General features: G+C 49.2%; 2 protein-coding genes and 1 long non-coding RNA gene across 15 annotated transcripts; 1 reads left to right on the forward strand and 2 right to left on the reverse strand.

The window, feature by feature from the left end:
* Nucleotides 1-3878: 3878 nt before the first annotated feature.
* On the reverse strand, nucleotides 3879-7222 carry Ppm1n (protein phosphatase, Mg2+/Mn2+ dependent 1N). Of its 11 annotated transcripts, none has more exons than XR_015683064.1 (5): nucleotides 6135-7213; nucleotides 5443-5560; nucleotides 5267-5352; nucleotides 5127-5187; nucleotides 3879-4271 (listed from the first exon to the last, which is right to left on the reverse strand). XR_015683064.1 is itself a non-coding variant. In XM_087652602.1 (5 exons), the coding sequence occupies exons 1-4, from the start codon at nucleotides 7194-7196 to the stop codon at nucleotides 5174-5176; spliced, it is 1107 nt and encodes a 368-aa protein (XP_087508728.1). In that variant the 5' UTR covers nucleotides 7197-7213; the 3' UTR covers nucleotides 3879-4268; nucleotides 5127-5173. The 11 variants fall into 11 exon arrangements, 8 of the variants coding, with proteins under 8 accessions (XP_087508728.1, XP_087508717.1, XP_087508706.1 ...); XR_015683063.1 differs by having other exon boundaries at nucleotides 3879-4268; nucleotides 5267-5372; XR_015683061.1 differs by having other exon boundaries at nucleotides 5267-5372.
* A 2405-nt stretch (nucleotides 7223-9627) lies between these two features.
* On the forward strand, nucleotides 9628-22593 carry Rtn2 (reticulon 2). Of its 3 annotated transcripts, NM_201562.3 has the most exon segments (10): nucleotides 9813-9846; nucleotides 13117-13161; nucleotides 13322-13789; nucleotides 13883-14143; nucleotides 19441-19648; nucleotides 19932-20070; nucleotides 20176-20245; nucleotides 20957-21003; nucleotides 21757-21815; nucleotides 22051-22593. In NM_201562.3, coding segments are annotated over 10 exon segments (1410 nt in total). In that variant the 3' UTR covers nucleotides 22130-22593.
* On the reverse strand, nucleotides 15275-17717 carry LOC148007274 (uncharacterized). Its single transcript, XR_015649824.1, has 2 exons — nucleotides 16108-17717; nucleotides 15275-15820 (listed from the first exon to the last, which is right to left on the reverse strand). It is a non-coding gene; the product is annotated as an uncharacterized LOC148007274 (long non-coding RNA).
* Nucleotides 22594-27021: the final 4428 nt, after the last annotated feature.

The following is a 27021-nucleotide window of genomic DNA, read 5'->3' on the forward strand; positions in this document are numbered from 1 at the left end:
CCCCAGATCTCTCTTCTCAGGTCGGGCCCCACCCCTCGCCGCCCCCCACCCTCCGGGGAAGGTGTGGAGGAAGTGAGCGAGGGGGTGCGACGGGCCGCTGACTCACCGCCGCCGGGTCGCGGCTGGGGTGGGGGCGGGGGTGAAGAAGGTGGAGGATAGACTAGGAGTGAAGGGTTGGAGGTGGGACCCCGATCTGCTTCCCACGCGTGCCCAGCTATGGCTTAGTTTTGCCCACAGAGGATAGTAGGATCGTCCCAAGAATCCCGCAGGCTCAGAGGCTCGAAGACCCTCCCTGGAGCCCCTTCCACGCAAACACGTCGGGGCAGAGTCAGCCCAACCTCCCTCCAAGCCTTCCGCAGTGGGACCCATAGGCCCCGCCCAGAGTTACATCATCATGCGGACACGCCCCTCCCGTAGAGCTCCACCTGGCAGGGTAAAAGGCGTTAACTCTCAGAAAACATCAGTTCCTGACTTACAGATGGAGAAACTAAGGCACAGAGACAGGGAATGGGTTTAGCTTATGATCGTCTTGTTTGGGTCCCCCCCCCAAACTTACGGAGAATCAATCCACGTGGCCTTTGGCCAGTCTGTTTCCTGGATGGTATGCTGGCTCCCTGTTGGCCTTGCAAAAACCTCATCCTTCAGGCCAAACACTTAATTCTGCACTGAAAAATCTAGTACACTAGTTGTCCTGCCACAAACCCGGAGGCTGAGGCAGGAGGATCTCGAGTTTGAGGCCAGCCTAGGCTACAGGGTGACTTTAATGTCATCTTATATATTTAAGAACACAAATAGAAATGGGTCAGCAGTTAAAAAAAAATACTTGCTACTTTTGCAGAGGACCTAAGTTCAATTCCCAACACTCACAGGGCTAACAACTGCCTGAAATTATAGCATTATGTTCATACGCGCATGCCCACCACCTCCACACACTTATATAGCTGAAAATAATACAAGTAAATTTTTTTTTAAAAATTAAAACCACAAATGGGCCAGATGTGGCAGCGTAACAATAAAAACAGCAAAACAAAACCACACACAAATCCATCGAAGACAGTGGTTTCTGAACCTTCCTAATACTGCGACCCTTTAATACAGGTCCTCATGTTGTGGTGAACCTCCCAACCATAAAACTATTCTCATCGCCACTTCATAACTGTAACCCTGCTACTGTTATGAATCGTGATGTAAATATCTGTAGTTTCCGATGGTCTTAGGTGACCCCCGTGGACGGGTCCTCTGATCCCCTGAGAAGTCACGATCTGCAGGTTGAAAACCTCTGGCCTGGGCTGTAATTCCTCGAGCCCCTCCAGGGTCTGAGTGCACTGGAACAAGACTGGAACAAGCTCAGATTTGTATCGGCTTTTGGGTTCTCAACAAGGCCAAGCTAGAACAACAGTTATCCAACTAAAGGAGAGCCACGTTGCGTGTGCTCTTGGCCTCAAAGTTTTCCTCTGTTTGCCCATCTGTGAAACGGGAAGAGTGAAACTCTATACTGCCTTCTCTAAGGCAAAAGCTAGCAAATTTCTTTCCTATAAAAGTCTCCTTTAGCAGGGCTGGAGAGACTCAGACTGTGAAGTGCCTGTTCTATGATCATTAGGACTGGGTATGGAGTCCCCAGTATCCACATGAAAGTACATCTCTTAACATCAGCAGCACTGGAGGCAGCAGGACATGGCTGATTGCTGCACCTCACTGGCTAGAACAATCAAGGAAGATATTCCTGAAGCCAGCCTCTAATCTCCACATACCTGTGCACACAGGGCATCTGTACCCCATGCACATGTGTACATAACTGTGCACATATGGAATCCCATCGGAGATACTTTAAGAATAGCAAACATAGGCCTGGCTCATTTGTGTTTCTGTGTGGTATCGTGTGTGTACGTGTGTGTGTGTGTCTATGTGTGTGTGTGCCTGTGTGTGTCTGTATGTGTGTGTATGTGTCAATGTGTGTGTGTATGTGTGGTCTGTGTGTGTCTGTGTCTGTGTGTGGTATGTATATGTGTGTGTGGTATGTGTGTGTGTATGTGTGTGTTTGTGCTGTGTGTGCACATGCATGTGCACAGGGCTTGCAGGATAGAACACAAGGCTCTTTGCACACTAGACAAGGCTGTACCACTCAGATGCATATCCAGCCCCATGAATCTTTTTCTTCTGTCTCTCTGTCCCTCTGTCTCTGTTTCTCTCTCTCTCTCTCTCTCTCTCTCTCTCTCTCTCTCTCTCTCTAAAGACAGGGTTTCTCTGTGTAGACCTGGCTATCCTGTAACTTGCTCACAGAAATCCTCCTGCCTCTGCCCCTCACCCCAACCCCAAGTGCTGGTATTAAAGGCACCACTGCCCAGCATATCTTTTTCTCACAGCACTTGTAGTACAAAGGCAGAGCCTCAGTGCGTGAAGAAACTTGCTGCAGAGCCTCAGGATGTGAGTTCAATTCCTAGGACCACAGAGTAGAAGGGGAGAACGGGCTCCCACAAATTGTCCTCTGACGCCCACCATGCGGGTTCCAGGTTGTCAGACTCAGTTTGTCAGTCTTCGCAGAGCCCGCTTAGCCATCAGCCCAAACCAAGATTTAAAAAAAAATTAATGTGGAGTGAACCTCTTTGCCCACTGTCTTCCCTGTACTTTTCCTATGACATTATTTATTATTTATTACTCCCGTTGTTTGCTGTTTCCCCAAATATGGCTGTCAGCTGCACTGGCCTCTGGAATCTCAGTGGATTGGGTCAGCTTACAGCTATGAGGAGGACCTGAAGGCAGGGTAGTGGCTTAATGCACATTGGCTGACCAGGGAATATGCAAATCATTCTTTAGTTTTGTTTTCTCTCTATGTAGCCCTGGCTGTGCTGGAACTTTTGTAGACCAGGGAGGCTTCGAACTCAGAGATCTACCCACCTCTGCATCCTGACTGTGATATCAAAGGCGTGGATCGCCACGCCCAGCACGAGTAATTTCTAATTTAATTAACTGACGAATAGAGTGTGTGTGTGCAGGAGTGTGTGCTGATGCACGCACTCGGAAACTTGTAGAGGCCGGGGAGGGAGTCAGATCCCTTGCAGCTGGGATGTCAGGCATTTGCATGGATTTGAACTCAGACCCTCATGATTGTGCAGCAAGCACTCTTAACTGGTGAGCCTCTCCAGCCCTGATGTTTTTTTGGGGGTAAGAGTGGGAGGCTGTCCAAATCCCAATCATCTTTGTCCCAATCCCAGATGTGTTGGAATCACAAGCTGATGCCATAACATCTGGGCCAACAAAGCACTTTTACAGAAAGACACACTTATGGGCCGGAAAGACACACTTATGGGCCGGATGAAGCGGCAGGTACCTGTGACCCCAGCACATGAGGGGTGGAGCAGGAAGGTTCCTGTTTCAACACCTTCCTGGGGGCCACATGAGCAAAGTGAGAATTAAAGGGGTGCCGGAGAGACATGGCTCAGCATTTAAAAGAACTTATGACTCTTGCAGAGGGATTTGGTTTGGTTCCTAGTGTCCGTGAAGAAGTTCAGCACTCTCGGTGAATCCAGTAGGAAGGGATCTGATGCCCTCTCCTGGCCTGTGCAGGCACCAGGCACACACGCAGTGCATGTGGATAAATGGAGGCAAAGCATTCATATACATCATAAAATAAGTCAATCAATCAATCAATCAATAAATAAATAAATAGGAAGCACAGAGGGAGAAAAAAAGGAAAGAAAGAAAAGAAGAAAAGAAACCGGCCCAACAATATGGCCCAGCAGATAATGGAGCTTGCTGCCACTCCTGAGGACCAGAGTCCATAGCATGTGCTTCACACACACACACACACACACACACACACACACCACATACAAACACACACACACACTAAATAGTAGTAATAATAACAACAAAGGGAATGCATTTGGAATTAGTTCTATTAAATAAAATTCCATCATCATGTCTATCACTACCTCCTTGTAGCACAGGTTAAAAGGAAAGGCAGGTTACATGCTGATCACTCAAGATCTGCTTGGCTTTAAATATTAAGGGGGAGAAAAAGAAGCAGGTTTGGTTGGGTTTTCTGCTGTTGGGAGATGGTGGAATTCCCCATCATGAGGCTGGTGAGGGGGAAGTAGAAGAGGAAATGAAGGGTCTGGGTTCCCCCACGGCTGGTTCCTTCCTCTGACTTTCCTGATAGGGAAGCACAGACTTCCCCTGAGATGCACAGATGCCCCCGAGGACCGACGCTCTCAGGCCTCTGAGTTCAAGGTTTGAGTGGGTGCCTATGGTTTCCACCCATCTCACCTCTTCTGCAACACAAAATGTAGGAGACGGCGAAGCCGTGGGTCAGCAGCCCACCTCGGCCTTCTGGAAACTCTGGAAACCTCTCTTCTGTTTTCTTTAATTTTGATTTTTCTTTTCTTTTTTTTTTTTTTTTGGTTCTTTTTTTTTTTTTTTTCGGAGCTGGGGATCGAACCCAGGGCCTTGCGCTTCCTAGGCAAGCGCTCTACCACTGAGCTAAATCCCCGACCCCTGATTTTTATTTTCTATTTATATTTATTTATACTTGTTGTATGTACATGAGCACACTGTTGCTGTCTTCAGACACACCAGAAGAGGGCATCAGATCCCATGACAGATGGTTGTGAGCCACCATGTGGTTACTGGGAATTGAACTCAGGACCTCTGGAGGAGCAGTCAGTGGTCTTAACCGCTGAGCCATCTCTCCAGCCCACTGATTTTTCTTTCTTTCTTTTTAAAATTTAATTAAAAAATTTAAGTGTATGGGTGTTTTGCTTGCATGTATGTATGTGTACAGCACATGTGTGCAGAGACCAGATGAAGGTGGTAGATCCCTTGGGACTAGAGTTATCAGCCATGTGGGTTCTGGGAAGTAAACATGAGCTCTCTACAAGAGCAAGAGATGCTCTTAACCACCGAGCCATCTCTCCAATACCCTCCCCTTAATTCCTCTCTCTGTTCTCTCTGTGCGTCTCTCTCTGTCTCTCTCTGTCTCTGTCTCTCTCTCCCTCACCCCACCCCCCAAACATAGTCACATGTAGTCCAGAATAGCCTTCAACTGCCTTTCCTAAGCTCCTCACTCTCTAGCGCTGGGACTGCAGGGGTGGGGTAGGCAGGCAAGGGTGCAGGGTAGGTTGCCTTACCTCCTGACATTCCCCGGGGGTCTGATGCAGTTTAGAGTAAGCTTCAGCTATGACAGTGGCCCTAGAGAGCAAAGGGAAGCCTTCAGGAGGAGATCCGGTGCTGTTGCCACCCTGCCCCATCCTACCTCACCCCTGCTCACTTGCTGTGTAGCCCTCCTCCAGGAGGCAAGCCCGGGATGTCCTCTGAGGCCAGGGTCCTGAAAACCGTGTTTAGGCATGGAGGTTCCTGAGCAGAGGCATACAGCTCTGAGGAGGAGGTGAGCCGAGAGCCCACACTGGCCAACCATCCCTCCCACTGGCCATTTGACCTGCTCACCAGCGACTTTGTGGCTCAGGACTGCGTCTAAAGCCATCTCCTTGCTGATTGCCTCCTCACAAGGCCTGGGGGCCCCAGGGAAGCAGACCACCATGCAGGTCATGTTATCCAGACTTCCCTGGAGAAAGTGAAAGAAAAGACTCTGGTGGGAGGGGCAAACGCTCCATCCCAGGATTCCATGCCTCTGAGAGCATGGTGTGTCCACAATCCTGGTGTTGGGAGTCTCCCTCACCAATCTGACTAATCGGTCTCCATCTAATCCAAGCTCTCTCCCATTTGGACCCATTTCTTGACCCATCATACCCTTTGCTGGTACTAGCCACCATGCATGAAAACAGGTACAGCCCAGAAAGATGGCTTATGGGCAAAGACGCTTGCCTGATACCAAACTTAACAAACTGAGTTCTATCCCTGGGACTCTTATTGATGGAAGGAGAGAATTGATTACCTTAAAATGTTCTCTGAGCTACATATACATGATATGGTACACACACACACACACACACACACACACACACACACACACAAATACATTAAAATGGAATACAACTTAAATAGACAGCCAAAGCTTTTTAAATTCTTCCTACTTAGGACTCTTCCTGTTTCAGACACACCTCAGGACTAACCTAAAGTCCTAGCACGGATCCCGTTCCTCGAGGCCACGCCCCTTCTCTTAAATCCCTCCCACTTACCTATCTGCCAGTTCTAGTCTCCATCCCGGTTCAAAGCATCCTTCTTGCTCTGCCCAAGAAGTGCCCAAGTCACTCACACGCTCTAGCTCAGCCCCACCCCTTATCAATGAAGCCCCTCCTCCCCAAATGCAGTGGCCCCAGGACCTTGCACAGACACGTGTCCAACAGCTGCGCACAGAGTAGTTCCGGGTCCAGGCCCAGACGAAGGCGCGACGTCACCAGCCCCGCCAGGTCCGCACCAGACAGAGCGTCCCAAACGCCATCGGAAGCCAAGAGCACGAACTCATCCTCGTCCTGGCGTGCCAGCGCAGCCACCTCGGGCTCAGCGGACACGAGCTGCAGCTCAGGAGGCCTCCCCGGTGCCTGCTTGTAGGCGAAGTCACCTAGGGCTCGCGACACGGCCAGGGAGCCCTCTACGCGCCGGCGACGGACTGTGCCACCGGCGTCGTGGATGCGCTCGCGTTCCCGAGGCCGGTGGGGACGGTGGTCCTCGGTGCAGAAGGCCACCGAGCCTGAGCGGCTCAGCAGCGCGCGCGAGTCCCCGCAGTGCGCCAGGTAGAGGAATCGCGGGGACACGAGCAGAGCCACAGCCGTCGAGCCACCGGGGTCGCAGCGGGGCCAGAGCTTGCTCAGCTGAGAGTCTGCGTGGAGGAAGGCGCTACGAAGAGCCTGGCGCACACCATCGGGCTCTCGGGGCGCGGGACCCAGTTCCCCCAGCACGTGACCCGGGAGGTGGCGCGCTCCGAAGCGCGCGGCCCGCGCTCCTCCATGGCCATCCAGGACCGCGAAAAAAGCCCATCCTGATGGCAGCCCAGGCAAAGCCAACTGAGCACAGTGCGCGTCCTCCATACGCGCGCGCCAGCCCTGCACGGCGCTTGCTCCGAAGCGCAGACCAGATGCGGCCGCCGCACCCCCGTGTAACCTCTGCCAGCACCGGGGCGCTACCAGGAGTCTCCAAGGAGCGCCCGGGACGCTGCACTCCTCCTCCAGCTCTTGCTCCGTCACCTCCTGAGCTCGAGCGGCCCATCCGAGTCGCTTCAACAAGTGTGCAAAGGCCGCCATCCTCCTGCTGGGGGATCAGGAAATTTCCCTCACTATCCCCGCCTCCCCTAATCTCTTTCCTGTGAGACTTTAAACCAAGTAAATCTCTTTCCTATCCCTTGACCTGGCCTGAAGTCGGGTCACTATGAGGTGTATTCATGGGTTTCTTCTTTCCCCACACTTTCTGGGTCAGGCGCTGTTGAGTTTTGGGCATAAAAGCAAGTTATTTGCTCTTTTTCTTACAGGTATAACGCATCATTTAGAAGTTTATTATACTTATTAAACGCGTGTAGAGATCAGAGAGCAACTTGTTAGAGTCAGTTCTAGTCTACCTTGTGTGTCCTGGGGCTCGAACTCAGATCATCCGGTTTGGCAACAATCGCCTTTACCCACTGAGCTCTATCATAGGCCACACACACTATTTCACGTGGATATAATAATAATAACAACAACAACAACAACAATAATAATAATCTTGTTGTTATCGGTTTTTGAGACTGTCTCACTTTGTAGTCTTGACTAGCTTGGAAATCTCTATGTAAACCAGGCTGTCAAACTCAGAGATCTACCTACCCACCATAGCTGGCTTTTTTTCTTGTAGTTTATTTTTAGATTCATTTATTTTATGTGTATAGGTGTTTTGCCTTCATGTATATGCACTGTATGTGTGCTTGGTCAGGAAAGGGTGTCGGATCTGGGACTTGAGTCTCAAAAAACGCAAAACAGTTGTGAGCTGCCCTGTAGGTGCTGGGAATTGAACCTTGTTTCTCTGTAAGAACAAGTGCTTTTAACCGCTGAGCAAACTCAAGATCCCCACCCCTGGCTTTTATGTGACCAAGTTAGAAAAGAGGAAACTGAATTACGGAAAAAAGGAAGCTATGTTGCAGAGACTTGAATTCTAGAACTCATGTCTTTGACTAAAGGAAGCCTTTTTTGTTTTCTTTTTTCGTTTGAGACAGATCTTCATGTAGCCCAGGCTGGACTCAAACACATTATTGTAGCTGAGGCTGGCCTTGAACTCCTTGATCTTCCTGTTTCTGACTTCTGGATGCTTGCTGGTCAAAGGTAGCCTCCAAGCCAGACGTGGTAAAGGCCTGTAATCCCAGCACTTGGGAAGTGGAGGGAAGAGGATTAGGAGTTCAAAGCCATTTTAGGCTGCATAAGGCCTGTCTGAAAATTCAAAACAACAACAACCCTAACTATAGTAACAATAGCTTGAACCCCAAAGCTGTCCTATCTCCTGCTCATGGTCATTTCACTGACCTCCCCTGCCTCTCACCTGTCCTTCCTAGTCTCTCCAGACTATGTCTGTAGCTCAAACTCCATCTATTTCATTATTCTATGCTGTTGCCTCAACCCCAGCCATATCTAAGCTCCTCTCTGAGCCTCAGAAGTTTTTCGTGCTTTGGGTTGAGCAAGAAGAAGACTCAATGAAGTAAAGGCCTGGTGACCTGAGTAGAAAGAGGGAACCCCGGGACCTGGTGCTGCCCAGAAAAGGTGTTGATGATGTGGCAGAGTCAGGATAGAATAGGAGTTTTGTTTAACTTGTTTATAGCATATCCCTCTGGGGCCTAGGACAGTACTAGTCTTACCATACATGCTCAGTGGACGACAGTTGAAAGGATGAATGAACTTCCCAAGGCTCCAACTCTGAAGACTGTGAGAATAAGCCTTCTGGGTATGTACGTGTGACTGGAAGAGAGTGACCTGCAAACACATTTCACGAGATAACTACACACACAAAAATAAATAATTGTAAAAATAAGTGTTAGGAGGGGTTGGGGATTTAGCTCAGTGGTAGAGTGCTTGCCTAGCAAGCGCAAGGCCCTGGGTTCGGTCCCCAGCTCCGAAAAAAAAAAAAAAAAGAAAAGAAAAAAAAAAAGAAAAGAAGATAAGTGTTAGGACTGGAGAGATGGTCCTGAGTTCAATTCCCAGCAACCATATGATGGCTCATAACCATCTGGCGCCCTCTTTTGGCACGCAGGCATATATGCAGACAGAATGCTGTACATAATAAATCTTTAAAGAAGGGTTGGGGATTTAGCTCAGCGGTAGAGCGCTTGCCTAGCAGGCGCAAGGCCCTGGGTTCGGTCCCCAGCTCCGAAAAAAAGATCCAAAAAAAAAAAAAGAAAAGAAGTTTTGAGTATTTTTCCCTACCTCTTTTCCACGCCATCTCCAAGTCTAGCCTCAGACTCTACCCCAGAACATCATATTCTACCCTCTCTCAGTACCATCCCTAAAACACCGTTACATTCCGAGTATGCGTATTCTGGGCACTCCAGCTCCTCACTCCGCTCAAGCCCCGCCCCACTTTTAAGGCTGCGCTATCGGAAACCCAGACCCCGCCCATTAAAACGGAGGCCCCTCCCTCCATGCCCTTAAGCCCCGCCTTCAATTCTAGGCCCCACCCCGGGACCCAGCGCTGCAGTGCCTGCTCCTCCGCGGCCCCGCCCTCTCGCGCCGTGCGGAGCAGAGGGCGGCGGCGGTGGCGGCGGTGGTGGCGGCGGCGGCTGCTGGGGCAGCCCCGGAGGATGGCGGCGGCGTCGTGGACGCGGTGGAGATGAGTGCCCGTGGCCCCAGGCCCAGGGCGGCACGGCCGGAGTGGGCGGGGGTCCCGATGCAGGCCCGAGGGGGGCCATGGGGCAGGTCCTGCCGGTCTTCGCCCACTGCAGTGAGTATAGAGAGGCTCCGGCCTGGTGTGGGGCACAGAAAACCGGGTGGGATCCTCCTAGGGTCTCCATCTTCTGTGCGCGGGCTCGAGGGAAAGCCGGGCTGCAGGGAAGGAGACAAAGGAATCCTTCCCCTCCCCTCCCCCCCGCGCTTTGGAGGCAACTGGGGCATCCTGACCCGGAAGACCCAGTGCAATGGGGTGGAGGTGTGGGGGGGGTCATAGAGATCGCCGGGGGGGGCCGTGGGGCGCTGGATTGGGTTGCCCCGCCCGATGTGAGAAGGAGCAAGAGTGTGGGGAGCTGTCCCCGGCCCTGGTGCTGGCCGCAGCTGAGGGGTTGAGTCAGGATGGAATAGAAGGATCCGACTCCCCTCAGCATCCATTTTTGCATCTCACCCTCATGATCTGCCCAAAAAACACTCATAATATCACTCTGGGTGTCCGATCCCCTATCCTCAGAAAACAGCCATCCCTGGGTTGGTGCCAAGTCTACTGAGTCTTTAGCGGGCTTTTCCACTCAGTAGTAACCCTGCTGAAGATCACACTCCTCTTCAGGCCTCTGGTTGCCCAGGTGAGGAAATGAGACGGGGTATGGGGTCGGGTTTCTATTTTCGAAGGCTGTCGAGGCTCTCCTGTGTGCAGAGCCCCTAAGTTAGTTCGAGAGTCTGGCTTCCCGGTCCCAAGCCCCTTGTGTCATCCTGCTCCACTCTGAGCCATTGGCTCTGGCAGTCGGTGTTTACCCGTGCGTCCGACACAGGGTGGTTCTGACAGCTGGGGATGCCGACGCCAGCAGATCTAGCCACTTGCACGTCTTGGGTATCCAGATGCCCAAGTTCTGAGAATGTGCGATTTGGACATTTTTAGTTTCATTCCCCTCCTCCCAGCGTCCAAAGATCTCATCTTCAGCCGAAATCACAAGGGGGAGACGGTGCAGTCCTGTCCCCAGCCAGCCCCACCTCTCTCGTCCTCATCTATAATCTGCCACCCCCCTCCACTCACACCTTCATACCCCTCTCTTTTCCTGTTCTTATCACAGCGCCTACCCCAGGAGCTTTGACTGACCTTCCCCTCTGTCTGGAAGGGGGGCATCTGAGGTCTGATGCCATCAGAAAAGCCTTGGAAACTACTCCCAAGGCATCTGAGGTCTGATGCCATCAGAAAAGCCTTGGAAACTACTACTCTGTGTCAAGCAGAGCTCCATCTCCCTGACTCTGTTGGACTCGATGTTTTACGGACTCTTCCACAGAGTATAACTTTATGAAGTCAGGATTTTGTCTAGTTTGTCCACAACGTAGCCCTCTGGAACCTAGAACAGTGCCTGCCACATAATGTGTGCTCAGTGCATGCATGACTGAATGAATGCATGACTGAATGCACAGAAACCTCCCAAGGCTCCTACCTTGAACACTGACATAAAGCTTCTAGTAGTCCAGATTGGGCTTGGATTGTATGTACTGTGTATGTAGCAATATGAAGTTAGCCTTGAGATTCAGATCCTCCTGCCTCCACCTCTCCCATATTGGGTTTACAAGCGTGCACCAACACACCCTGTTTATTTCATGCTGGCCATCCAACCTGGGGCTTTGTGTTTTGTGAGATGCACATCCTTGGACCTGGTTCAGAACTTCTAAGACCCCTCTGTTTCTATGTTCCTCTCATCCTCCCCTTCCTCTTCTGTTCCTCTAATTAATTAATTTTATTTATTTTTAAGAGTAATTCATTTTATGCATATAAGAACTCTGTCATCATGTATACCTGCATGCCAGAAGTGGGCATCAGATCTCAGTATAGATAGTTGTAAGCCACTATGTGGGTGCTGGGAATTGAACTCAGGACCTCTACAAGAGTAACAAGTGCTCTTAGCCATTGATCCATCTTTCCATTTTTATTTTATCTTTCTTTTTAGAATTATTTATTTACTTCATTTATATGAGTACACTGTCACTGTCTTCAGACACACCAGAAGAGGGCATCAGACCCCATTACAGATGGTTGTGAGCCACCATGTGGTTGCTGGGAATTCAACTTATGACTTCTGGAAGAGCAGTCACTGCTCTTAACCGCTGAGCCAGCTCTCCAGCACCCCATTTTTATTTTATATGTGTATGATGTTTTTCCTTCATGTATGTCTGTGCATCACATGCAGTGCCCACTGCGGCCAGAAGAGGGCGTCTGATCCCTGACAGTGGTCCTCAACCTTCCTAAAGCCGTGATCCTTTAATATAGTTCTGCATGTTGTCGTGACCCCCCAACTGTAAAACTATTTTCATTGCTACTTTGTAATTTAACTTTTCTACTGTTATGAATTATAAATATCTGATCTTAGGCGACCCCTGTGAAAGGGTCGTTAGACCTCCTCCAAAGAGGTCAAGACCCAAAGGTTGAGAACTGCTGCCTTAAAACTAGATGGTGTGAGCCACCCTGTGGGTGCTAGGAAACAAAGCTGGGTCCTCTGCAAGAGCAACAGGTGCTTTTAATAAAAACCATTTCTCCAGCTTCTCTCTTCTTTTCCTTTTTTTCCTTCCTCCCTCTCCTCCTTCCCGTCCTCCCCTTTCTCCTTTCAGCTGTGTTTGTATGGACTGACTGCCTCCAGAGCTTCCTGCAGGCTTGTAGGTGCTCACCTCCCGAGCATCCCAGCCATCTTTTTGCTTTTTTTAATTTTGAGACAAGCTTGCTAACTTGCCCTAGAAAGCCTTGAACTTGTGGTCCTCCTATTTCAATGTCCAGTAGTTGGGAGTACATGTCTGTGTCATCAAACCTGCAGCTCTGAGCTTCTGGCATCGATGTCCTTACCGTTTTACACTCTATACAGAAAGTGAAGTGCCCTATCATTCAATAGGATTTCTTAAAATTTCAACTATCCAGGCCTCCAGCAGTGGTGCATTGCCATGATTAAAACAATTTTTTTTTATGCTGGGCACTGGTGGCACACACCTTTAATCCCAGCATTGGAGAGGCAGAGGCAGTTGGAGTTTGAGGCCAGCCTGGTCTACAGAGTAAGTTCCATAATAGCCAAGGCTCCACAGAGAAATCCTGTCTTGAACCCGCCCCCCCAACCACGAATTTTTGTGTGCTTTTAAGTGTGTGTGTAAGCTCGAGTGCCCATGTGCATGCTGCATGGACCCGGGTCCTGTGTGTCAGAGGTCAACGTTTAGAGAGTCAGGTAGGATTGTCGAAATGCACCTGCACCTGCTGGGCCTTGACAGCTCATGTCTGTGACTTTGACCATCTACGCCTTTAGATTCTAGAATCTTCATTTCTTTCCCATTGCAGAAGAAGCTCCATCTACAGCCTCTTCTACCCCCGATTCCACGGAAGGTAAGTGGAGTGTGTGTGTGTGTGTGTGTGTGTGTGTGTGTGTGTGTGTGTGTGTGTGAAAGCTTCAGGATTGGATGGTTCGGAGAGACTGAGAACCCTTCTCCCACTCTCCCACTCTCCCATTCTCCCACTCTCCCAATCTCCCACTCTCCCACTGCAGGAGGGAATGACGACTCGGATTTTCGGGAGCTGCACACAGCCCGGGAATTCTCGGAGGACGAAGAGGAGGAGACTACATCGCAGGACTGGGGCACCCCCAGGGAGCTGACCTTTTCCTACATTGCCTTCGACGGCGTGGTGGGCTCTGGGGGCCGTAGGGATTCAGTTGTTCGTCGTCCCAGGCCCCAGGGACGTTCAGTCTCAGAACCAAGGGACCCACCCCCACAGCCCAGCCTGGGTGACAGCTTGGAGAGTATCCCTAGTCTGAGCCAGTCCCCAGAGCCGGGGCGTCGCGGTGACCCAGACACTGTACCTCCAGCTGAGCGCCCGCTGGAGGAACTGAGGCTTCGGCTGGACCAGCTTGGCTGGGCTGTCCGGAGTGCGGGATCTGGGGAGGATTCGGCCACCAGCAGCTCTACCCCGCTGGAAAATGAGGAGCCGGATGGATTGGAGGCCAGCGAGGCTGGAGGTGAGATCTCAGAGGTGTGCGGAGGGTGTGTGGCTAACCAGGATACTTCCAAGAAGAAAGGAAGCTCATGGCCTTCTCTCTCTATGACACCAGAGACGAATCTGGAACTCCGACTTGCTCAGCCTCTACATTTGCAATTTGAGGGCTTGACTCCTCAGCTTAGCCCGAGCTCCGGGATTCCCCAGGCGCATACCCCATCCCCACAGAGATCTCAAGATTTGAACACCGGTCCTGATGAGCCGCTGCCGAATGGGGAAGGAGAACATTGGCGGCTGCTGGAGCAGGAGCCAATCACGGCCCAGTGCCTCAATAGCACAGACCAATCAGAATTCACGTTGGAGCCGCTCCTTCTAGGTAAGCAACTAGTTTGTGAGCAAAGGACTTGGCTACAGAGGGCCATGTACACAGCTAAACAGAGGTGAAGAGATTTACACTTAAATGTGATGAGACCAGCTTGGCACAGGACCCTAGAACAGTGGAGAAGGGAGTCCCCCAAAATTCCCTTTACCTGAGTGTGTGGTTTGAGGGGTCTCCCAAACACACATTCACACTGGTAACTATCTAGGGCCTCCTGCATTGTAGGCACAAGCCCTACACTGAAATACATCTCTAATCCCCCTCGGCTTTTATTTTGAAAGAAGCCCAGGCTGGCCTTGAACTCCATCTACCTGCCTCAGCTTGAGTTGGGATTATAGACCTGCAGTCCCCAGACCCTGCTTTCACTGACTCCATACAGTTCCCTACCCGCCCACAAGATCAGGGTCCTTGTGGCTACCGGGATTGCCTGCTGTCAAAAAAAGGAATCCTCCCTTTTTCATTTGGAGTGCCCCATCTAGAAGTTGAATATGCCCATGGGGCTTACGAAATGTTTTAAATTATTAGGCCTGGCACGGTGGCACACACCTTTAATGTCAGTATTTGGGAGGCAGAGGCAGGTGAATCTTGGTGAGTGTGAAGCTAAGCTAGTCTACACAGGAAGCTTAGTGAGACCCTGTCTCAAAAAATTTAAATTAATTTACTGTGTGCAGGTGTGCGTGTGTAAAATACATGTACTTGCAAATCATGTAAAGCCCATGGGTTTTAAATTTTTTTAGTTAACTTTTTTTTTTTAAGACTTATTTATCATGTATACAGCATCCCACCTTCATGTGTGCCTGCAGGCCAGAAGAGGGCATCGGATCCCATTACAGATGGTTGTGAGCCACCATGTGGTTGCTGGGAATTGAAGTCAGGACCTTCGGAAGAGCAGCCAGTGTTCTTAACCTCTGAGTCATCTCTCCAGCCCTAATTAACTTTTTTTTTACATTCAGGTTTACTTATTTCATTTTGGGTGTATAAATGTTTTGCCTGCATGTATGTCTGTGCACCACGTGCATACCTGGTGCCTGTGGAGGTCAGAAGAGGGAGTCGCATCCCCTGTAACTGGAGCTGGGATGGCTGTGACATGTGATGCAGCACTGGGAACTGAACCCAGGTCTTTCTTTCTCTTTTTCTTTCTCCAAGACAGGGTTTCTCTGTGTAACTCTGGCTGTCCTGGAATTCTTTCCGTAGACCAGGCTGGCTTTAACCTCAGAGATCCACCTGCCTCTGCCACTGGAGTGCTGGGACTAAAGGCATGAGTGGGTACCAACACTGCCTGGCTTGAACCCATGTCTGCAAGAGCCCCAAGCCATCTCTCTAGCCTCTCAAAGGGCTTCTGAGAGACCACCCTCACCTTGCAAAGGCAGAGTCTCTCTTTCGCAAGGGTTAGGGTCGGGTGTGTTGAGACAGGGTCTCACTATATAGCTCTGACCGTCCTGGAACTCACTTTGTTGTCCAGGCTGGTCCCAAACTTCACAGAAATCCACAGGAGAGTCTCTCTTCTCTCTGTTGCTTCATTGCCTACTCCAGGCCGTTCTCCTTCCTTTTTCAGCCTCTAATCTCATCTACAGGAGTTATTGGGATTACAGACACTGAGCCCCTGGGTTCTGGGGGTTTGCATTACAAGTATTTTTTTTAAATATTTATTTATTCTCTATAAGTACACTGTCACTGTCTTCAGACACACCAGAAGAGGGCATCAGATCTCATTACAGATGGTTGTGAGCCACCATGTGGTTGCTGGGATTTGAACTCAGGACCTCTGGAAGAGCAGTCAGTGCTCTTAACCACTGAGCCATCTCTCCAGCCCACATTACAAGTATTTTTATGCAGTGATCCTCCTCCCCCACCTCTAGAACAACTTTACTCTTTGTGCTGAAGAGACGGATTTGCTCTTAAAAGTACTTCCTTGCAGAGGCCAGGAGTGCTGCGCCGAACTGCAGTTCTAGGGATCTGACGCCCTCTTCTGACCTTCTCTGTCACCTACACTCAAGTGGGCATACTCACAAGGAGAGCCATAAAATAGAAACTGAGTTTCCTCTTGCCAAATGTGGTGGTGCACATCTGTAGTCCCAGAGCTTGGGAGGCAGAGACAGGCTGATGAGAGCTTGGAGTTCAGACTTAGGACTTTAAGATTTATTTATTTATTTTGTATATGAGTACACTGTAGCTGTCTTCAGACACAGCAGAAGAGGGCATCGGATCCTATCACAGATGGTTGTGAGCCACCATGTGGTTGCTGGGATTTGAACTCAGGACCTCTGGAAGAACAGTCGGTGCTCTTAACCACTGAGCCATCTCTCCAGCCCCACACTTAGGACTTTAATCCTAGCACTTGAGTAGACTGAGATCAGAGTACTGGTAGTTTATGGCCAGCGGGGACAACATGAGACACTGTGGGTTTTGTTACTTAGTTAGTTAGTTAGTTAGTTAGTTAGTTAGTTAGTAGTTTCAAGACAGGGTTTCTTTGTGTAGACCAGGCTGGCTTCAAACTCCCAGACATCTGCCTTCCTCTGCCTCCTGAGTACTGGAATCAAAAGTGCACACTACCACAAGACAAGACACTGTGCTTTAAAAACAAAGAAACAAACAAATAAAAAAGACAAAACAGGGGCTGGGGATTTAGCTCAGTGGTAGAGCGCTTACCTAGGAAGCGCAAGGCCCTGGGTTCGATCCCCAGCTCCGAAAAAAAGAACCAAAAAAAAAAAAAAAAAAAAAAAAAAAAGACAAAACAAAACTAGGCCAGGTGTTACTTCATGTGAGTTTGAGGCAAGCCTGAGTCTACATAGTGAGTTCCAGGACAGTCAGGAGTGTGTAGAGAAACTGTCTCAAATGTAAATAAATAAATAAATAAATAAATAAATCTTTTTTAAACTTCTTAAAAGTTTAATTTACTATTTTTTTTAAATGTAGGAGTGTTCTGTCTTTATGGACACCTATGTGCAGATGGTTGTGAGCCAACATATGGTGACTGGGTATTGAACTCAGGACCTCTAGAGAGCAGCCAGTGTTCTCTGAGCCATCTCACCAGCCCCCAGAAAACATTTTTAAAACTATAAAAAAGCAAAGCAAACAAGCAAACAAAACCTTTACTTAAGCCAAGCACTGAGGAACACACAGTTTTTAATTTAAATTTTATTTTAATCGCAGCATTTTGGAAGAAGAGACAGGTGCGTTTTGGTGAATCCCAGCACTTCACAGCAAGACCTTATCTCAAAACCAAAACAAAGCATTCTACTTTCCTCTAACTGTATCCATTGGTCATTTGTAAATAGACTGGGCCTTCGTTTTAAAAGCCTGGGCCTCCAGGCACCGCAAACACATGGTTAAAGACAGCTCCCTGTCTATTTACTAAGTCCCAATTTGGGAACTGTCCCCACCTCTCTGGCCAGCCATTGGTTAGGTTACAAAGGGGCCCTTCCCCTCTGCTCTTTCCCTCGGGTCCTTCTCAAGTGGGCAAAATCCCCAGGACTGGGCGTCTGCAACCGTTCTCTCGGAGCCAAGATGGGGAGTAAAGGTGGGCTTGTTGGACGGCTTGGAACTGGGGTCCGGGAACAAAGCAAAGGGGTTCAGATTAGTTCTTTCCATCCTGCGATTGGGGGCATGTTTTCTCCTCCTGGGAGTTTGGACCTGTCAGAGAGGCATGCTGGAGCTGGGGCGGCTTATGGAGGGGGGGCGTCTCCGGAGGACGTTGAGGGGACATGGGAGTCCCCTGTTCAGGCTAGAACTTTGGGGCCCGGGAGCAGGGAGGCACCCATCCCCCCAGCCTCGTGAACTGGCCACGGAGCTGTCATTCAGGGCTGGACGTGCCAGCACAGCTGCGGGAGGCCCCCTCCCCCTCGCGTGCCTAAACTTAGCCCCGCCTCAGGCGACCCGGCCCCTCCCCCACCCGCTGGTATCTGTCTAGGGAGACAGACTGGGTGGGCCCCTGCATTAGGACAGGAGGACTGCTCTTAAGTGTTGTCTGGGGGTACAGGAGTGAGAGAGAGGGCAGAGAGTGTGGTCAGTTGAATGGGTTGCTTTGAAAGCAGTAAGGGTGGGTGGGAGCTAGAAGGAAACGGAAATCAAAATTTGGGACTCAAATGGGTGTGGCTTCTTGGGAGGGCTTTAGAGGTTTAAATGACTAAGATAAACCGTTAAGGGCTGGAGGTACCCTACCAGGGGCTCAGGCCTGGCTAGGGAGTTGAGCTCCACATCTCTGGGAGGGGTCAGTAGTTTGCATTTACGGTTCAAAGTATTGGAGTAACCATACACTTAGGACTTTAAAAATGTTTTGGTAACTAGGCATGATGGCAGGGCCCTGTCATCCCAGCACTTGGGAAGCAGAGGCAGGAGGATGGCTGTAAGTTCCAGGTCAGCCAAGGCTACCAAGACCCTGCCACAGAAAAGGAAAGATAACAACAAATAAAAACTGTTAGTTTTCCTTGTGATCGATCTGACAAAATTTACACCGTTAAACAATAGGGAATGGGCTCACCCAAGTGATTTCCAACTTGGGAGTGTATTTCAGGGCATGCAGAAGTGAGAATATTCACAGAAGAGGGGGTACAAAACAGAGTGAATGACTCCCCACATTGAGTTCAGAGTTGAATAAAATGAATGTCACAGCCACAATAGAATATTATATGGCCCTTTAACCACAGAGCCAGGCATGGTGGCACAGAGCTTTAATTTTTACCCTCCAGAGGCAAGGGCAAGTGAGTCTCTGTGAGTTCAAGGCCAGCCTGTTCTACATAGCAAGTTTCAGGACAGCCAGGCCTACATAGTGAGACCCTGTCTCCAATAATTAAGACTGGTCAGGGATGTAGCTCATAATAAAAGACAGACAGACGGACAGATAAATAGATGGGTGGGAGGGTGGATGGACGATGGGTGGATGGATGGACAGACAGATATGACTGGTCAGAATGTAACTTATGATAGATAGATAGATAGATAGATAGATAGATAGATAATGGATGGATGGACGGACAGACAAGACTGGTCAGGGAAGTGGCTCAGTTGGTAAAGGTTTTACCTAGCATGCATAAAGCCCTAAGTTTGATCCTCCACACCTTGCACTGAGGGGGTAGAGGCAGGAGTATTTGCCTTGAGTTTGAGGTCAGTCAAACTTAACTCAGTCTAAGAAAAGGAAAGAATGAATTAGAATAATCAGGAGTTCAAGACCAGCCAGGGCTGCATAGTTTAAAGTCAGCCCTTAGCTTCACAGTGAGACCTTGTTTCCAAAAAACTGACAGAAAGGGAGTGAGCCTAGTCAGGTCGGGATCCCAGCACTGCCTTCTTCCCCACAGTGGCAGACCTGTTGTACTGGAAGGACACCAGAACGTCGGGAGCCATCTTCACGGGCCTCATGGCCTCTCTCCTCTGCCTCCTGCACTTTAGCATCGTGTCCGTGGCTGCGCACCTGGCCCTGCTGGGTCTCTGCGCCACCATCTCTCTCAGGGTTTACCGCAAAGTGCTGCAGGCCGTGCACCGGGGCGACGGCACCAACCCTTTCCAGTGAGAATGCCTGACCCAGCCCAGCTGACTGACCATCCCTTGTGACCCTTGACCTCTCTCATTGTTTTTGATTCTGTGAACCCTGCTCCCCCATAAGCCCTGATCTTTGTTCTCCCTTTATCCCTTTATCCTTGATAATCCTTGATTCCCTTCCCAAATCTTAAACTTGACCTCAGCCCTAACTCTGGTCTTCTGCCAAACGTCCCTTTCTTGTTAAAGCCACTTGCCCAAGTCTGAGTCCCACCCATGCAGAGCACCACACCACACTCCTTTATCCCATCAGGGCTTACCTGGACATGGACCTGACCCTGACTCGGGAGCAGACAGAACGTTTGTCCCAGCAGATTGCCTCCCACGTGGTCTCCACGGCCACACAGCTGCGGCATTTCTTCCTCGTAGAAGACCTGGTGGATTCTCTCAAGGTACCCCCAAAACTGTTCGGGGACTCTCGACTCTCTCCTCTATACCTGTGGTGGGGGTGGCGCAACAGCCGGTAGGTCTTCCTGACACTGAGCCTTACTCCATAGCTGGCTCTTCTCTTCTACATCTTGACCTTCGTGGGAGCCATCTTTAACGGCTTGACTCTTGTCATCTTGGGTGAGCTGGGAAGGCTGAGGCCACGGGGTTTGGGGGGTGGAGGGTGAATGGAAGGTGGGAAGGGTAAGGGGGCTTGGGAGGTGGAATAGCTCCACGTGGAGTGTAGAGAAACTCTCTCGTGCACTGTGTGGACGCATCACCTGTCAATCAAAAGCTGTTGAGCTTGGGGCTGGGGATTTAGCTCAGTGGTAGAGCGCTTACCTAGGAAGCGCAAGGCCCTGGGTTCGGTCCCCAGCTCCGAAAAAAAGAACCAAAAAAAAAAAAAAAAAAAAAAAAAAAAAAAGCTGTTGAGCTGTTAGCTTAGGCAGGAAATAGGAAGCGGGAGTTCCGGCAGGGAGAGAGGATTCTGGAATAGAGTTAGCCCTGATGCTGATGGAGAGAATCGCATCAAACTGAGAAGTGCTAACCAGGCATGTGGCATTCATAGAATAAACGGGTTAAATGAGATAGGAACCAGTCGGGGAACAAGCCCATGGCCAAGGCATTCATCATTCATTCATGACATACTAAGTCTCAGAGGTGTTATTTTGGGAATTTGGGGGGGGGGAAGCCTTCAATGGAGCTGTCCCTCTGCTAGGAGAACCTGACTCTCTCTCTCTCTCTCTCTCTCTCTCTCTCTCTCTCTCTCTCTCCCTCTCCCTCCCTCCCTCTATCTCTCTCTCTCCCTCCCTCCCTCCCCCTTCCCCTCCGTCTCTATCTCTGTATCTGTAGGAGTGGTTGCTTTGTTCACCGTCCCCCTTCTGTACAGACAACATCAGGTGAGTACAGCAAGTTCTCCACTGTCAACGTGGAAGCCAAAAGTGGGTGGTGTGACTTCCTTCCTCCTATAACCAGGGTCCTACAGACAGGTCCCAGGCAGACTCAGGAGCTCTGCTGACACCCAGCACTCAGAGAGTGGGGCATGAGTTCAAAACCAGCTGCCTAGACTCTACCAATGAGGGGCTGGCTCACAGCTCAAGGAAGGGACCCCGAATTCAGTGCCACCAAAGAAGTAAGGTGGATTAAAATTCACATGAAACTACTATTAATACATCACTCCCAACTCAGAGCACGGCCCAAGCTGCTCACCCTCGGTTCTGAGAGGTATGGGTGTGGCATTCTGAGAACCCAGAAGGCTGAAGCAGGAGGATTGTTGTACGTTCAAGGCCACTTAGGGCTATGAAGCAACGAAGCCCTGTCTGAAAGACTAAGAAGCAGGCTGAGGTTGTAGCTCAACTAACAGAGTCCTTGCCTAGCGTGCACGAAGGCCCAGGTGGTGCACACACACAGTTGGGAACATTTGGGAACTAGAAACAGAACGTTCAAGGCCAGTGTCAACTACATTGCATGTTTGAGACCATCTGGGGCTACATGAGACCCCGGCTCAAAACAACTAAGGCAGAAAGGCCAGCTATGGTTCTCACAGTTGAAACTGGAGTGCTAGGCCCTCTTCCAATTTGGAGATGAAGGAGCTGAAGGCAGTGTCCCACATCAATTACCCAGAACCCTCTTTGTCTCTTTGGTCTCCCCAGGCCCAGATTGACCAGTATGTGGGGTTGGTGACCAGCCAGTTGAGCCACATCAAAGCTAAGTAAGTTTATGAGAAGATGACAGGGAAGAGAGTGGAGCCTGAGATTTGCTGTTGTTTGCAGGGGGGTTTTCTTTCCTCTTTCCCCACTCCCTCAGCTTCCCACTTCCTACCCCCAAATCTCCCAGGGCACATTGGTTCCATTTCAAAGCAGGTCATCAAGTGGAGGGCAGGTGCTATCGTCTGCACCTCCTCCATCTCTTGCCACACCTCATGGCCCCTAATTTTGCTCTCTCAGGATCCGAGCTAAGATCCCGGGGACCGGAACCCTTGCCCCAGCAGCATCAGTCTCCGGATCCAAAGCCAAAGCCGAATGAGAAGGGTGTCTTTGCCCGAGGGACGCCTGCCACACCCCAGCAGCCCTCTTCCCTTTCATTTCCCGTGCATCCACACCCTCTCCCACTCGGCCGAGCCATTTCCCAGTGGGAAGTGCCTGAGCGACCCAGACTACATTTCCTAAGAGGCTCTGCTCTAAGAGTCCAGGAAAAGACCATGCTCCTTGGCCGCGGAGCCTGCTGGGACTTGTAGTTGAATAGTGAGGACGCTGCTCTGCACTTCCGTGACCCGCCGCTGGAGGCGCCGTGAGGGGTTGGTGTCTCTGAGGCCACCAACCCCTGTGCTGGGGCTTTGCATGGGGCCCAGGCGAGCCTTGAGCTTGGATTTACACTGTAATAAAGATTCCTGTGGAAAATTCACTGCCTTCTATGCTTTAAAGTCCTTTCACTTACACCTTCCTACATTGAAAAAAATTAAAACAAACAAATAAAAACGTAAAAAACCTCTCTAGTTTCCTTAAATCCCAGCATTCAAGAGTCAGAGGCAGATGAATCTGCACTGTGAGTTTTAGAGCAGCCAGGGCTATGTAGAAAGACCCTGTCTCAAAACAGCCATCAACGGGTTGGAGAGATGGCTCAGTGGTTAATAGGACTGACTGCTCTTCCAGGGGTCTTGAGTTCAATTCCCAGCAACCACAAACCATCTGTAATGGGATCTGGTGCCCTCTTCTGGTGTGTCTGAAGACAGTGTACTCATATTACATAAAGTAAATATTAAAAAACAAAAACAACAACCATTGGGGGATCTGAATCAAGAAAACAAGAGAACCCTCAGATATATAAGTGTCATTTAATAATTTGACCTAAAAAATAGGGCTGGAGGGGTTGGGGGTTTAGCTCAGTGGTAGAGCACTTGCCTAGCGCAAGTGCAAGGCCCTGGGTTCGGTCCTCAGCTCCAAAAAATAAATAAATAAATAAATAAAATAAAATAAATAGGGCTGGAGAGATGGCTCAGTGGTTAAGAGCACCAGTTGCTCTTTGCTCTGCCAGAGAACCGGGGTTCAATTCCTAGCACCTACAGAGAGTGAGCGGCTCACAGCCATCTCCAACTCCAGATCTCAGGGGATCTGATGCCCCCTTCTGGTTTTTGCAGGCACTGCATGCACTTTGGTATACAAACACACATAACATAAACAAAACACAAAATAATACTGGCAATAAGGATTGGGAGACGGAACTGTCTCCATGATGTCATGTATACACACACACACATGATAACAATAAGAACGTTTTCTAATGTGATCCAGCAGAAATGCTCAATCCTAGAAGCTTCTACGGTTTTATTGTTTTATTCTATGATATTGTTTCCCACATGTCAGTCATTCCCTTGTGAGAGCCATGCTAGGGATGTAGTTCACCGAATGAGCACTTGCCTGGCATATATAAGGCTTGGGTTTAATAGACATAGACATTGCAGACAGACATGATGGCACACATCTGTAATCCCAGCACTGAGCTCCAGGCCTGAATTCCAGGTCAACTACATAGTTCAAAGGCAAACTAAGCTCTAGTAAGACTCTATCTTAAAAGATGAAAGGGTAGGTTATCTTAAAAGATGAAAGGGGGGGCTGGGGATTTAGCTCAGTGGTAGAGCGCTTACCTAGGAAGCGCAAGGCCCTGGGTTCGGTCCCCAGCTCCGAAAAAAAGAACCAAAAAAAAAAAAAAAGATGAAAGGGTAGGTGTGCAATTGCCTAGAATCCCCCAGTGAGGGATGGGGGCGTGGCTCAGTGGTAGAGCCCCTGACTAGAATCCCCTAGTGAGGGGCTGGGAGTGTGGCTCAGTGTTAAACAGCTAGCCTAGATTGCAAAGGGTCCTGGGTTCCATCCTCAGCACCATAAGTAAGTAAAAAAAAAAAAAAACAAAAAAAAAACAAAAACAAAAAAACAAAAAAACAAAAAAAACAGAGCAAATATCTTTTTTGTAAAGAAATGTTACTTGCCACCTTGGAAGCAAGCCAGCATTGCTTGTCAGAATAGATTACAGCAAAGACAAACACAGAAATGTTAAGATGTGTTTGTTCATTGCCGTGTCACTTGCCTCTAGATGTACTTATCATCGTGGGAGACAGAAACAAGGTGCCGAGTAGGAGTTGTAGGCACAGGTTTGTGTAGTGGGAAAGTGATGCGCTCATCAAACCGAGAGGGTCTAGGAGATGCCTAAGGCACTTACAGCCATGCCCGACGACCTGAGTTCAGTCCCTGGAATCCACAAGATGAAAGGAGAAAACTAACTTCCAAAAATCGTTCCCTGCATCCGGGAGGCAGAAGTAAGCAGCTCTCTGAGTCAGAGACCAGCCTGATCTAGGTAGTGAGTTCCAGGCCAGCCTGGGTTACAGAATAAGACTATGCCAAAATATAAAACAAAACCAACAAAAGAAAACAAACCCCACCACTACCACCAAAACAGCATATTTGTATCTTCAACCCAGGTCTACTTTTTAAACTTACTTAGCTGTTGTTGCCATTGTCCCCCTCCCCTTTGCTTAGCAAGGGAGAGGCCATGGAGCACAATGGCAGCGTGTCACATACCTATGGCAGAATGGCAAGGTGGCCATTCTGAAGGTGATTCCTCCAATGGGCATGGTAGCAGGACGAGCCAACTCTGCGAATTGTCCTTGCACCTGCACGAAACAATTGTTGTTGTTTAAAATAACGTTTTCTAAAGATGCTTTCTAAGATATCTTTCCTGAGACATAGTGTTCATATCAAAGAATCAGGTGAGAGGAGAGTCCTGGTGAATAATGGGTCCAGGAACCTTAAAGCCCCCAGGCCCATCCCTGCACCCCGACTCGGGGCACGGAAAAACAAAAAACAAAAACAAACTGTTTCAGAATTGACGTACTGTCATCTAGCGCCTCCCAGAGGCCAACCCAATAGTCGACCCAAAGTGTATTTCATGGTTCACTGTGACTCCTCTAAGGGTGGAATGACTCTTCCACAGAGTCGTCTAACATCATTGGGAAACACAAATGTTTACATTAGGATTCATAACAATAGCAAAATTACAGTTTTGAAGTATCAGTGAAAATAATTTTATAACTGGGGGGTGGTCACCACAACAATGAAGACATGTATTAAAGGGTCACACAGCATTAGCAATGAGGAGAACCGCAGCTCTAGAGAATTCTGTGTCTCAGACGCATTATGCTGATGGGGAAACTGAGGCTCAGAAAAAGATTTGGCCTCCATTCACCTTCACAGTCAGGTAATAGGTAAAGGAATGTGGTGGTTTGGTTGTCTGTGGCAGGGGAGCCGAGCGATGATTTTCTAATATTTAAACCGGGGTCAGGTCAGAGGAGGCCTTACTAGGTGGTGTTATCTGAGACCAGGATGAGAGGAGACTTTGGGCCACACGGACATGGGGAGGGAAGACAACCAGGCTGAGGGGATTAACCAAGGAGGGCCAAGTCTCCTGCATTCCTCAAACCAGTTCCAGGAGGGTGGGGGGGTGTTTGTGGAGTGAAAGAGGTTAGATTATAGGGCTCTGTGAAGTAGGTAAAGAACTCTGATTTTCTGTCTTCTTTTTTTTTTTTTTTTTTTTTTTGGTTCTTTTTTTCGGAGCTGGGGACGGAACCCAGGGCCTTGCGCTTCCTAGGCAAGTGCTCTGCCACTGAGCCAAATCCCCAGCCCCAATTTTCTGTCTTCTTATAAATCATTGGAAGATTTAAATTCCATGCTGTGACTCATGCTTTTAATACCAGCATTTGAGAGGCTGAGGCAGGAAGATTGCCTCAAAGTTCTGGCAAGCCTGGGCTGCATAATGAATTTCAGGCTGGCCAGGGCTAAAGAGTGAAAAAATAAATAAATAAATAAATAAATAAATAAATAAATATATATATATATATATATTCAACTCTTATAAAAGAAAACACGGGGTTGAGGATTCAGCTCAGTGGTAGAGCGCTTGCCTAGCAAGCGCAAGGCCCTGGGTTCGGTCCCCAGCTCCGAAAAAAAAAAGGGGGGGGGGGCTTGGGGATTTATCTCAGTGGTAGAGCGCTTGCCTAGGAAGTGCAAGGCCCTGGGTTTGGTCCCCAGCTCCGAAATAAAAAAAGCGAACAAACAAACAAAAAAACACATTAGGGCTGGCTTACAGTTTCAGAGAGGTACAGTTCATTATCATCATGGTGGGAACATAGCGGCATCCAAGCAGACATGGTGCTGGAGGAGCTGAGAGTTCTACATCTTGATCCAAAGGCAGCCAGAAGGAAACCGCCGGGATGGGACTAGACAACACAGGAGACTTGAATATGTATGACACCTCAAAGCCTCGCTTCCAAGTGACACACTTTCTCTAACAAGTTACACCTCCTCCAACAAGAAGGCCACACCTGCTAATAGTGTCACTTTCCATGGACCAAGCATAGTCAAACCACAACGGTGTAGGTTTCATTTCCCCTAGGGAGTTGGGCTACAGGAACTCAGCTGTGGTATTATCTGTGCCTCAGTCTCCCTGGCCCAAACACATGGATATAAAAAGGGATGGTTTTTAGCGTCTAAACGCAAGGGGGACTCCTTAGGTTCCCTACACACTTGCAGTTCTACAAAAGAACAGCAGGTGTCACTCTGCGGCCGCGTGCCATCAGCCCCTAGGAGCGGCTTGCTTCTCGCAGAAAAACTCGAAATCTGCTACGGAGGGGCTTCCGAGTGCCTCAGGGGGAGTTTTTTCTTTAAAAACAAACAAGCAAAAAAATAAATAAATAAAACTGACTTTTCACTTTGCAAAAAATTCTACTCCTAGACAGGGGGATAGGCACTTTAGGCTCTGTTTCCCAGAATGCAAGGCGCTATGCAAATGAGCTACTTATGTTTTAGTTACTAGGGTCATTCAAGGAACACTTTACAAAGAAAAGACATATTCAAAATAAAAAGTACAAG

The sequence above is a fragment of the Rattus norvegicus genome, chromosome 1 (genome assembly GCF_021556685.1).
Source record: "Rattus norvegicus strain SHRSP/BbbUtx chromosome 1, alternate assembly SHRSP_T2T, whole genome shotgun sequence".
Taxonomy (NCBI): domain Eukaryota; kingdom Metazoa; phylum Chordata; class Mammalia; order Rodentia; family Muridae; genus Rattus; species Rattus norvegicus.

What these genes read in the sequence shown, in the direction of transcription:
- Ppm1n (XM_087652559.1), bottom strand. Translation starts at nt 7,196, where the DNA reads ATGGCGGCCTTTGCACACTTGTTGAAGCGACTCGGATGGGCCGCTCGA. An exon ending in TGGACACGTGTCTGTGCAAG is followed by an intron (nt 5,561 to 6,278) that starts GTCCTGGGGCCA and finishes CACTTTCTCCAG; the next exon opens with GGAAGTCTGGATAACATGAC.
- Rtn2 (XM_087554942.1), top strand. Translation starts at nt 9,813, where the DNA reads ATGGGGCAGGTCCTGCCGGTCTTCGCCCACTGCA. An exon ending in GGAGGCCAGCGAGGCTGGAG is followed by an intron (nt 13,790 to 13,882) that starts GTGAGATCTCAG and finishes CTATGACACCAG; the next exon opens with AGACGAATCTGGAACTCCGA. An exon ending in GTTGGAGCCGCTCCTTCTAG is followed by an intron (nt 14,144 to 17,299) that starts GTAAGCAACTAG and finishes TTTTAATCGCAG; the next exon opens with CATTTTGGAAGAAGAGACAG.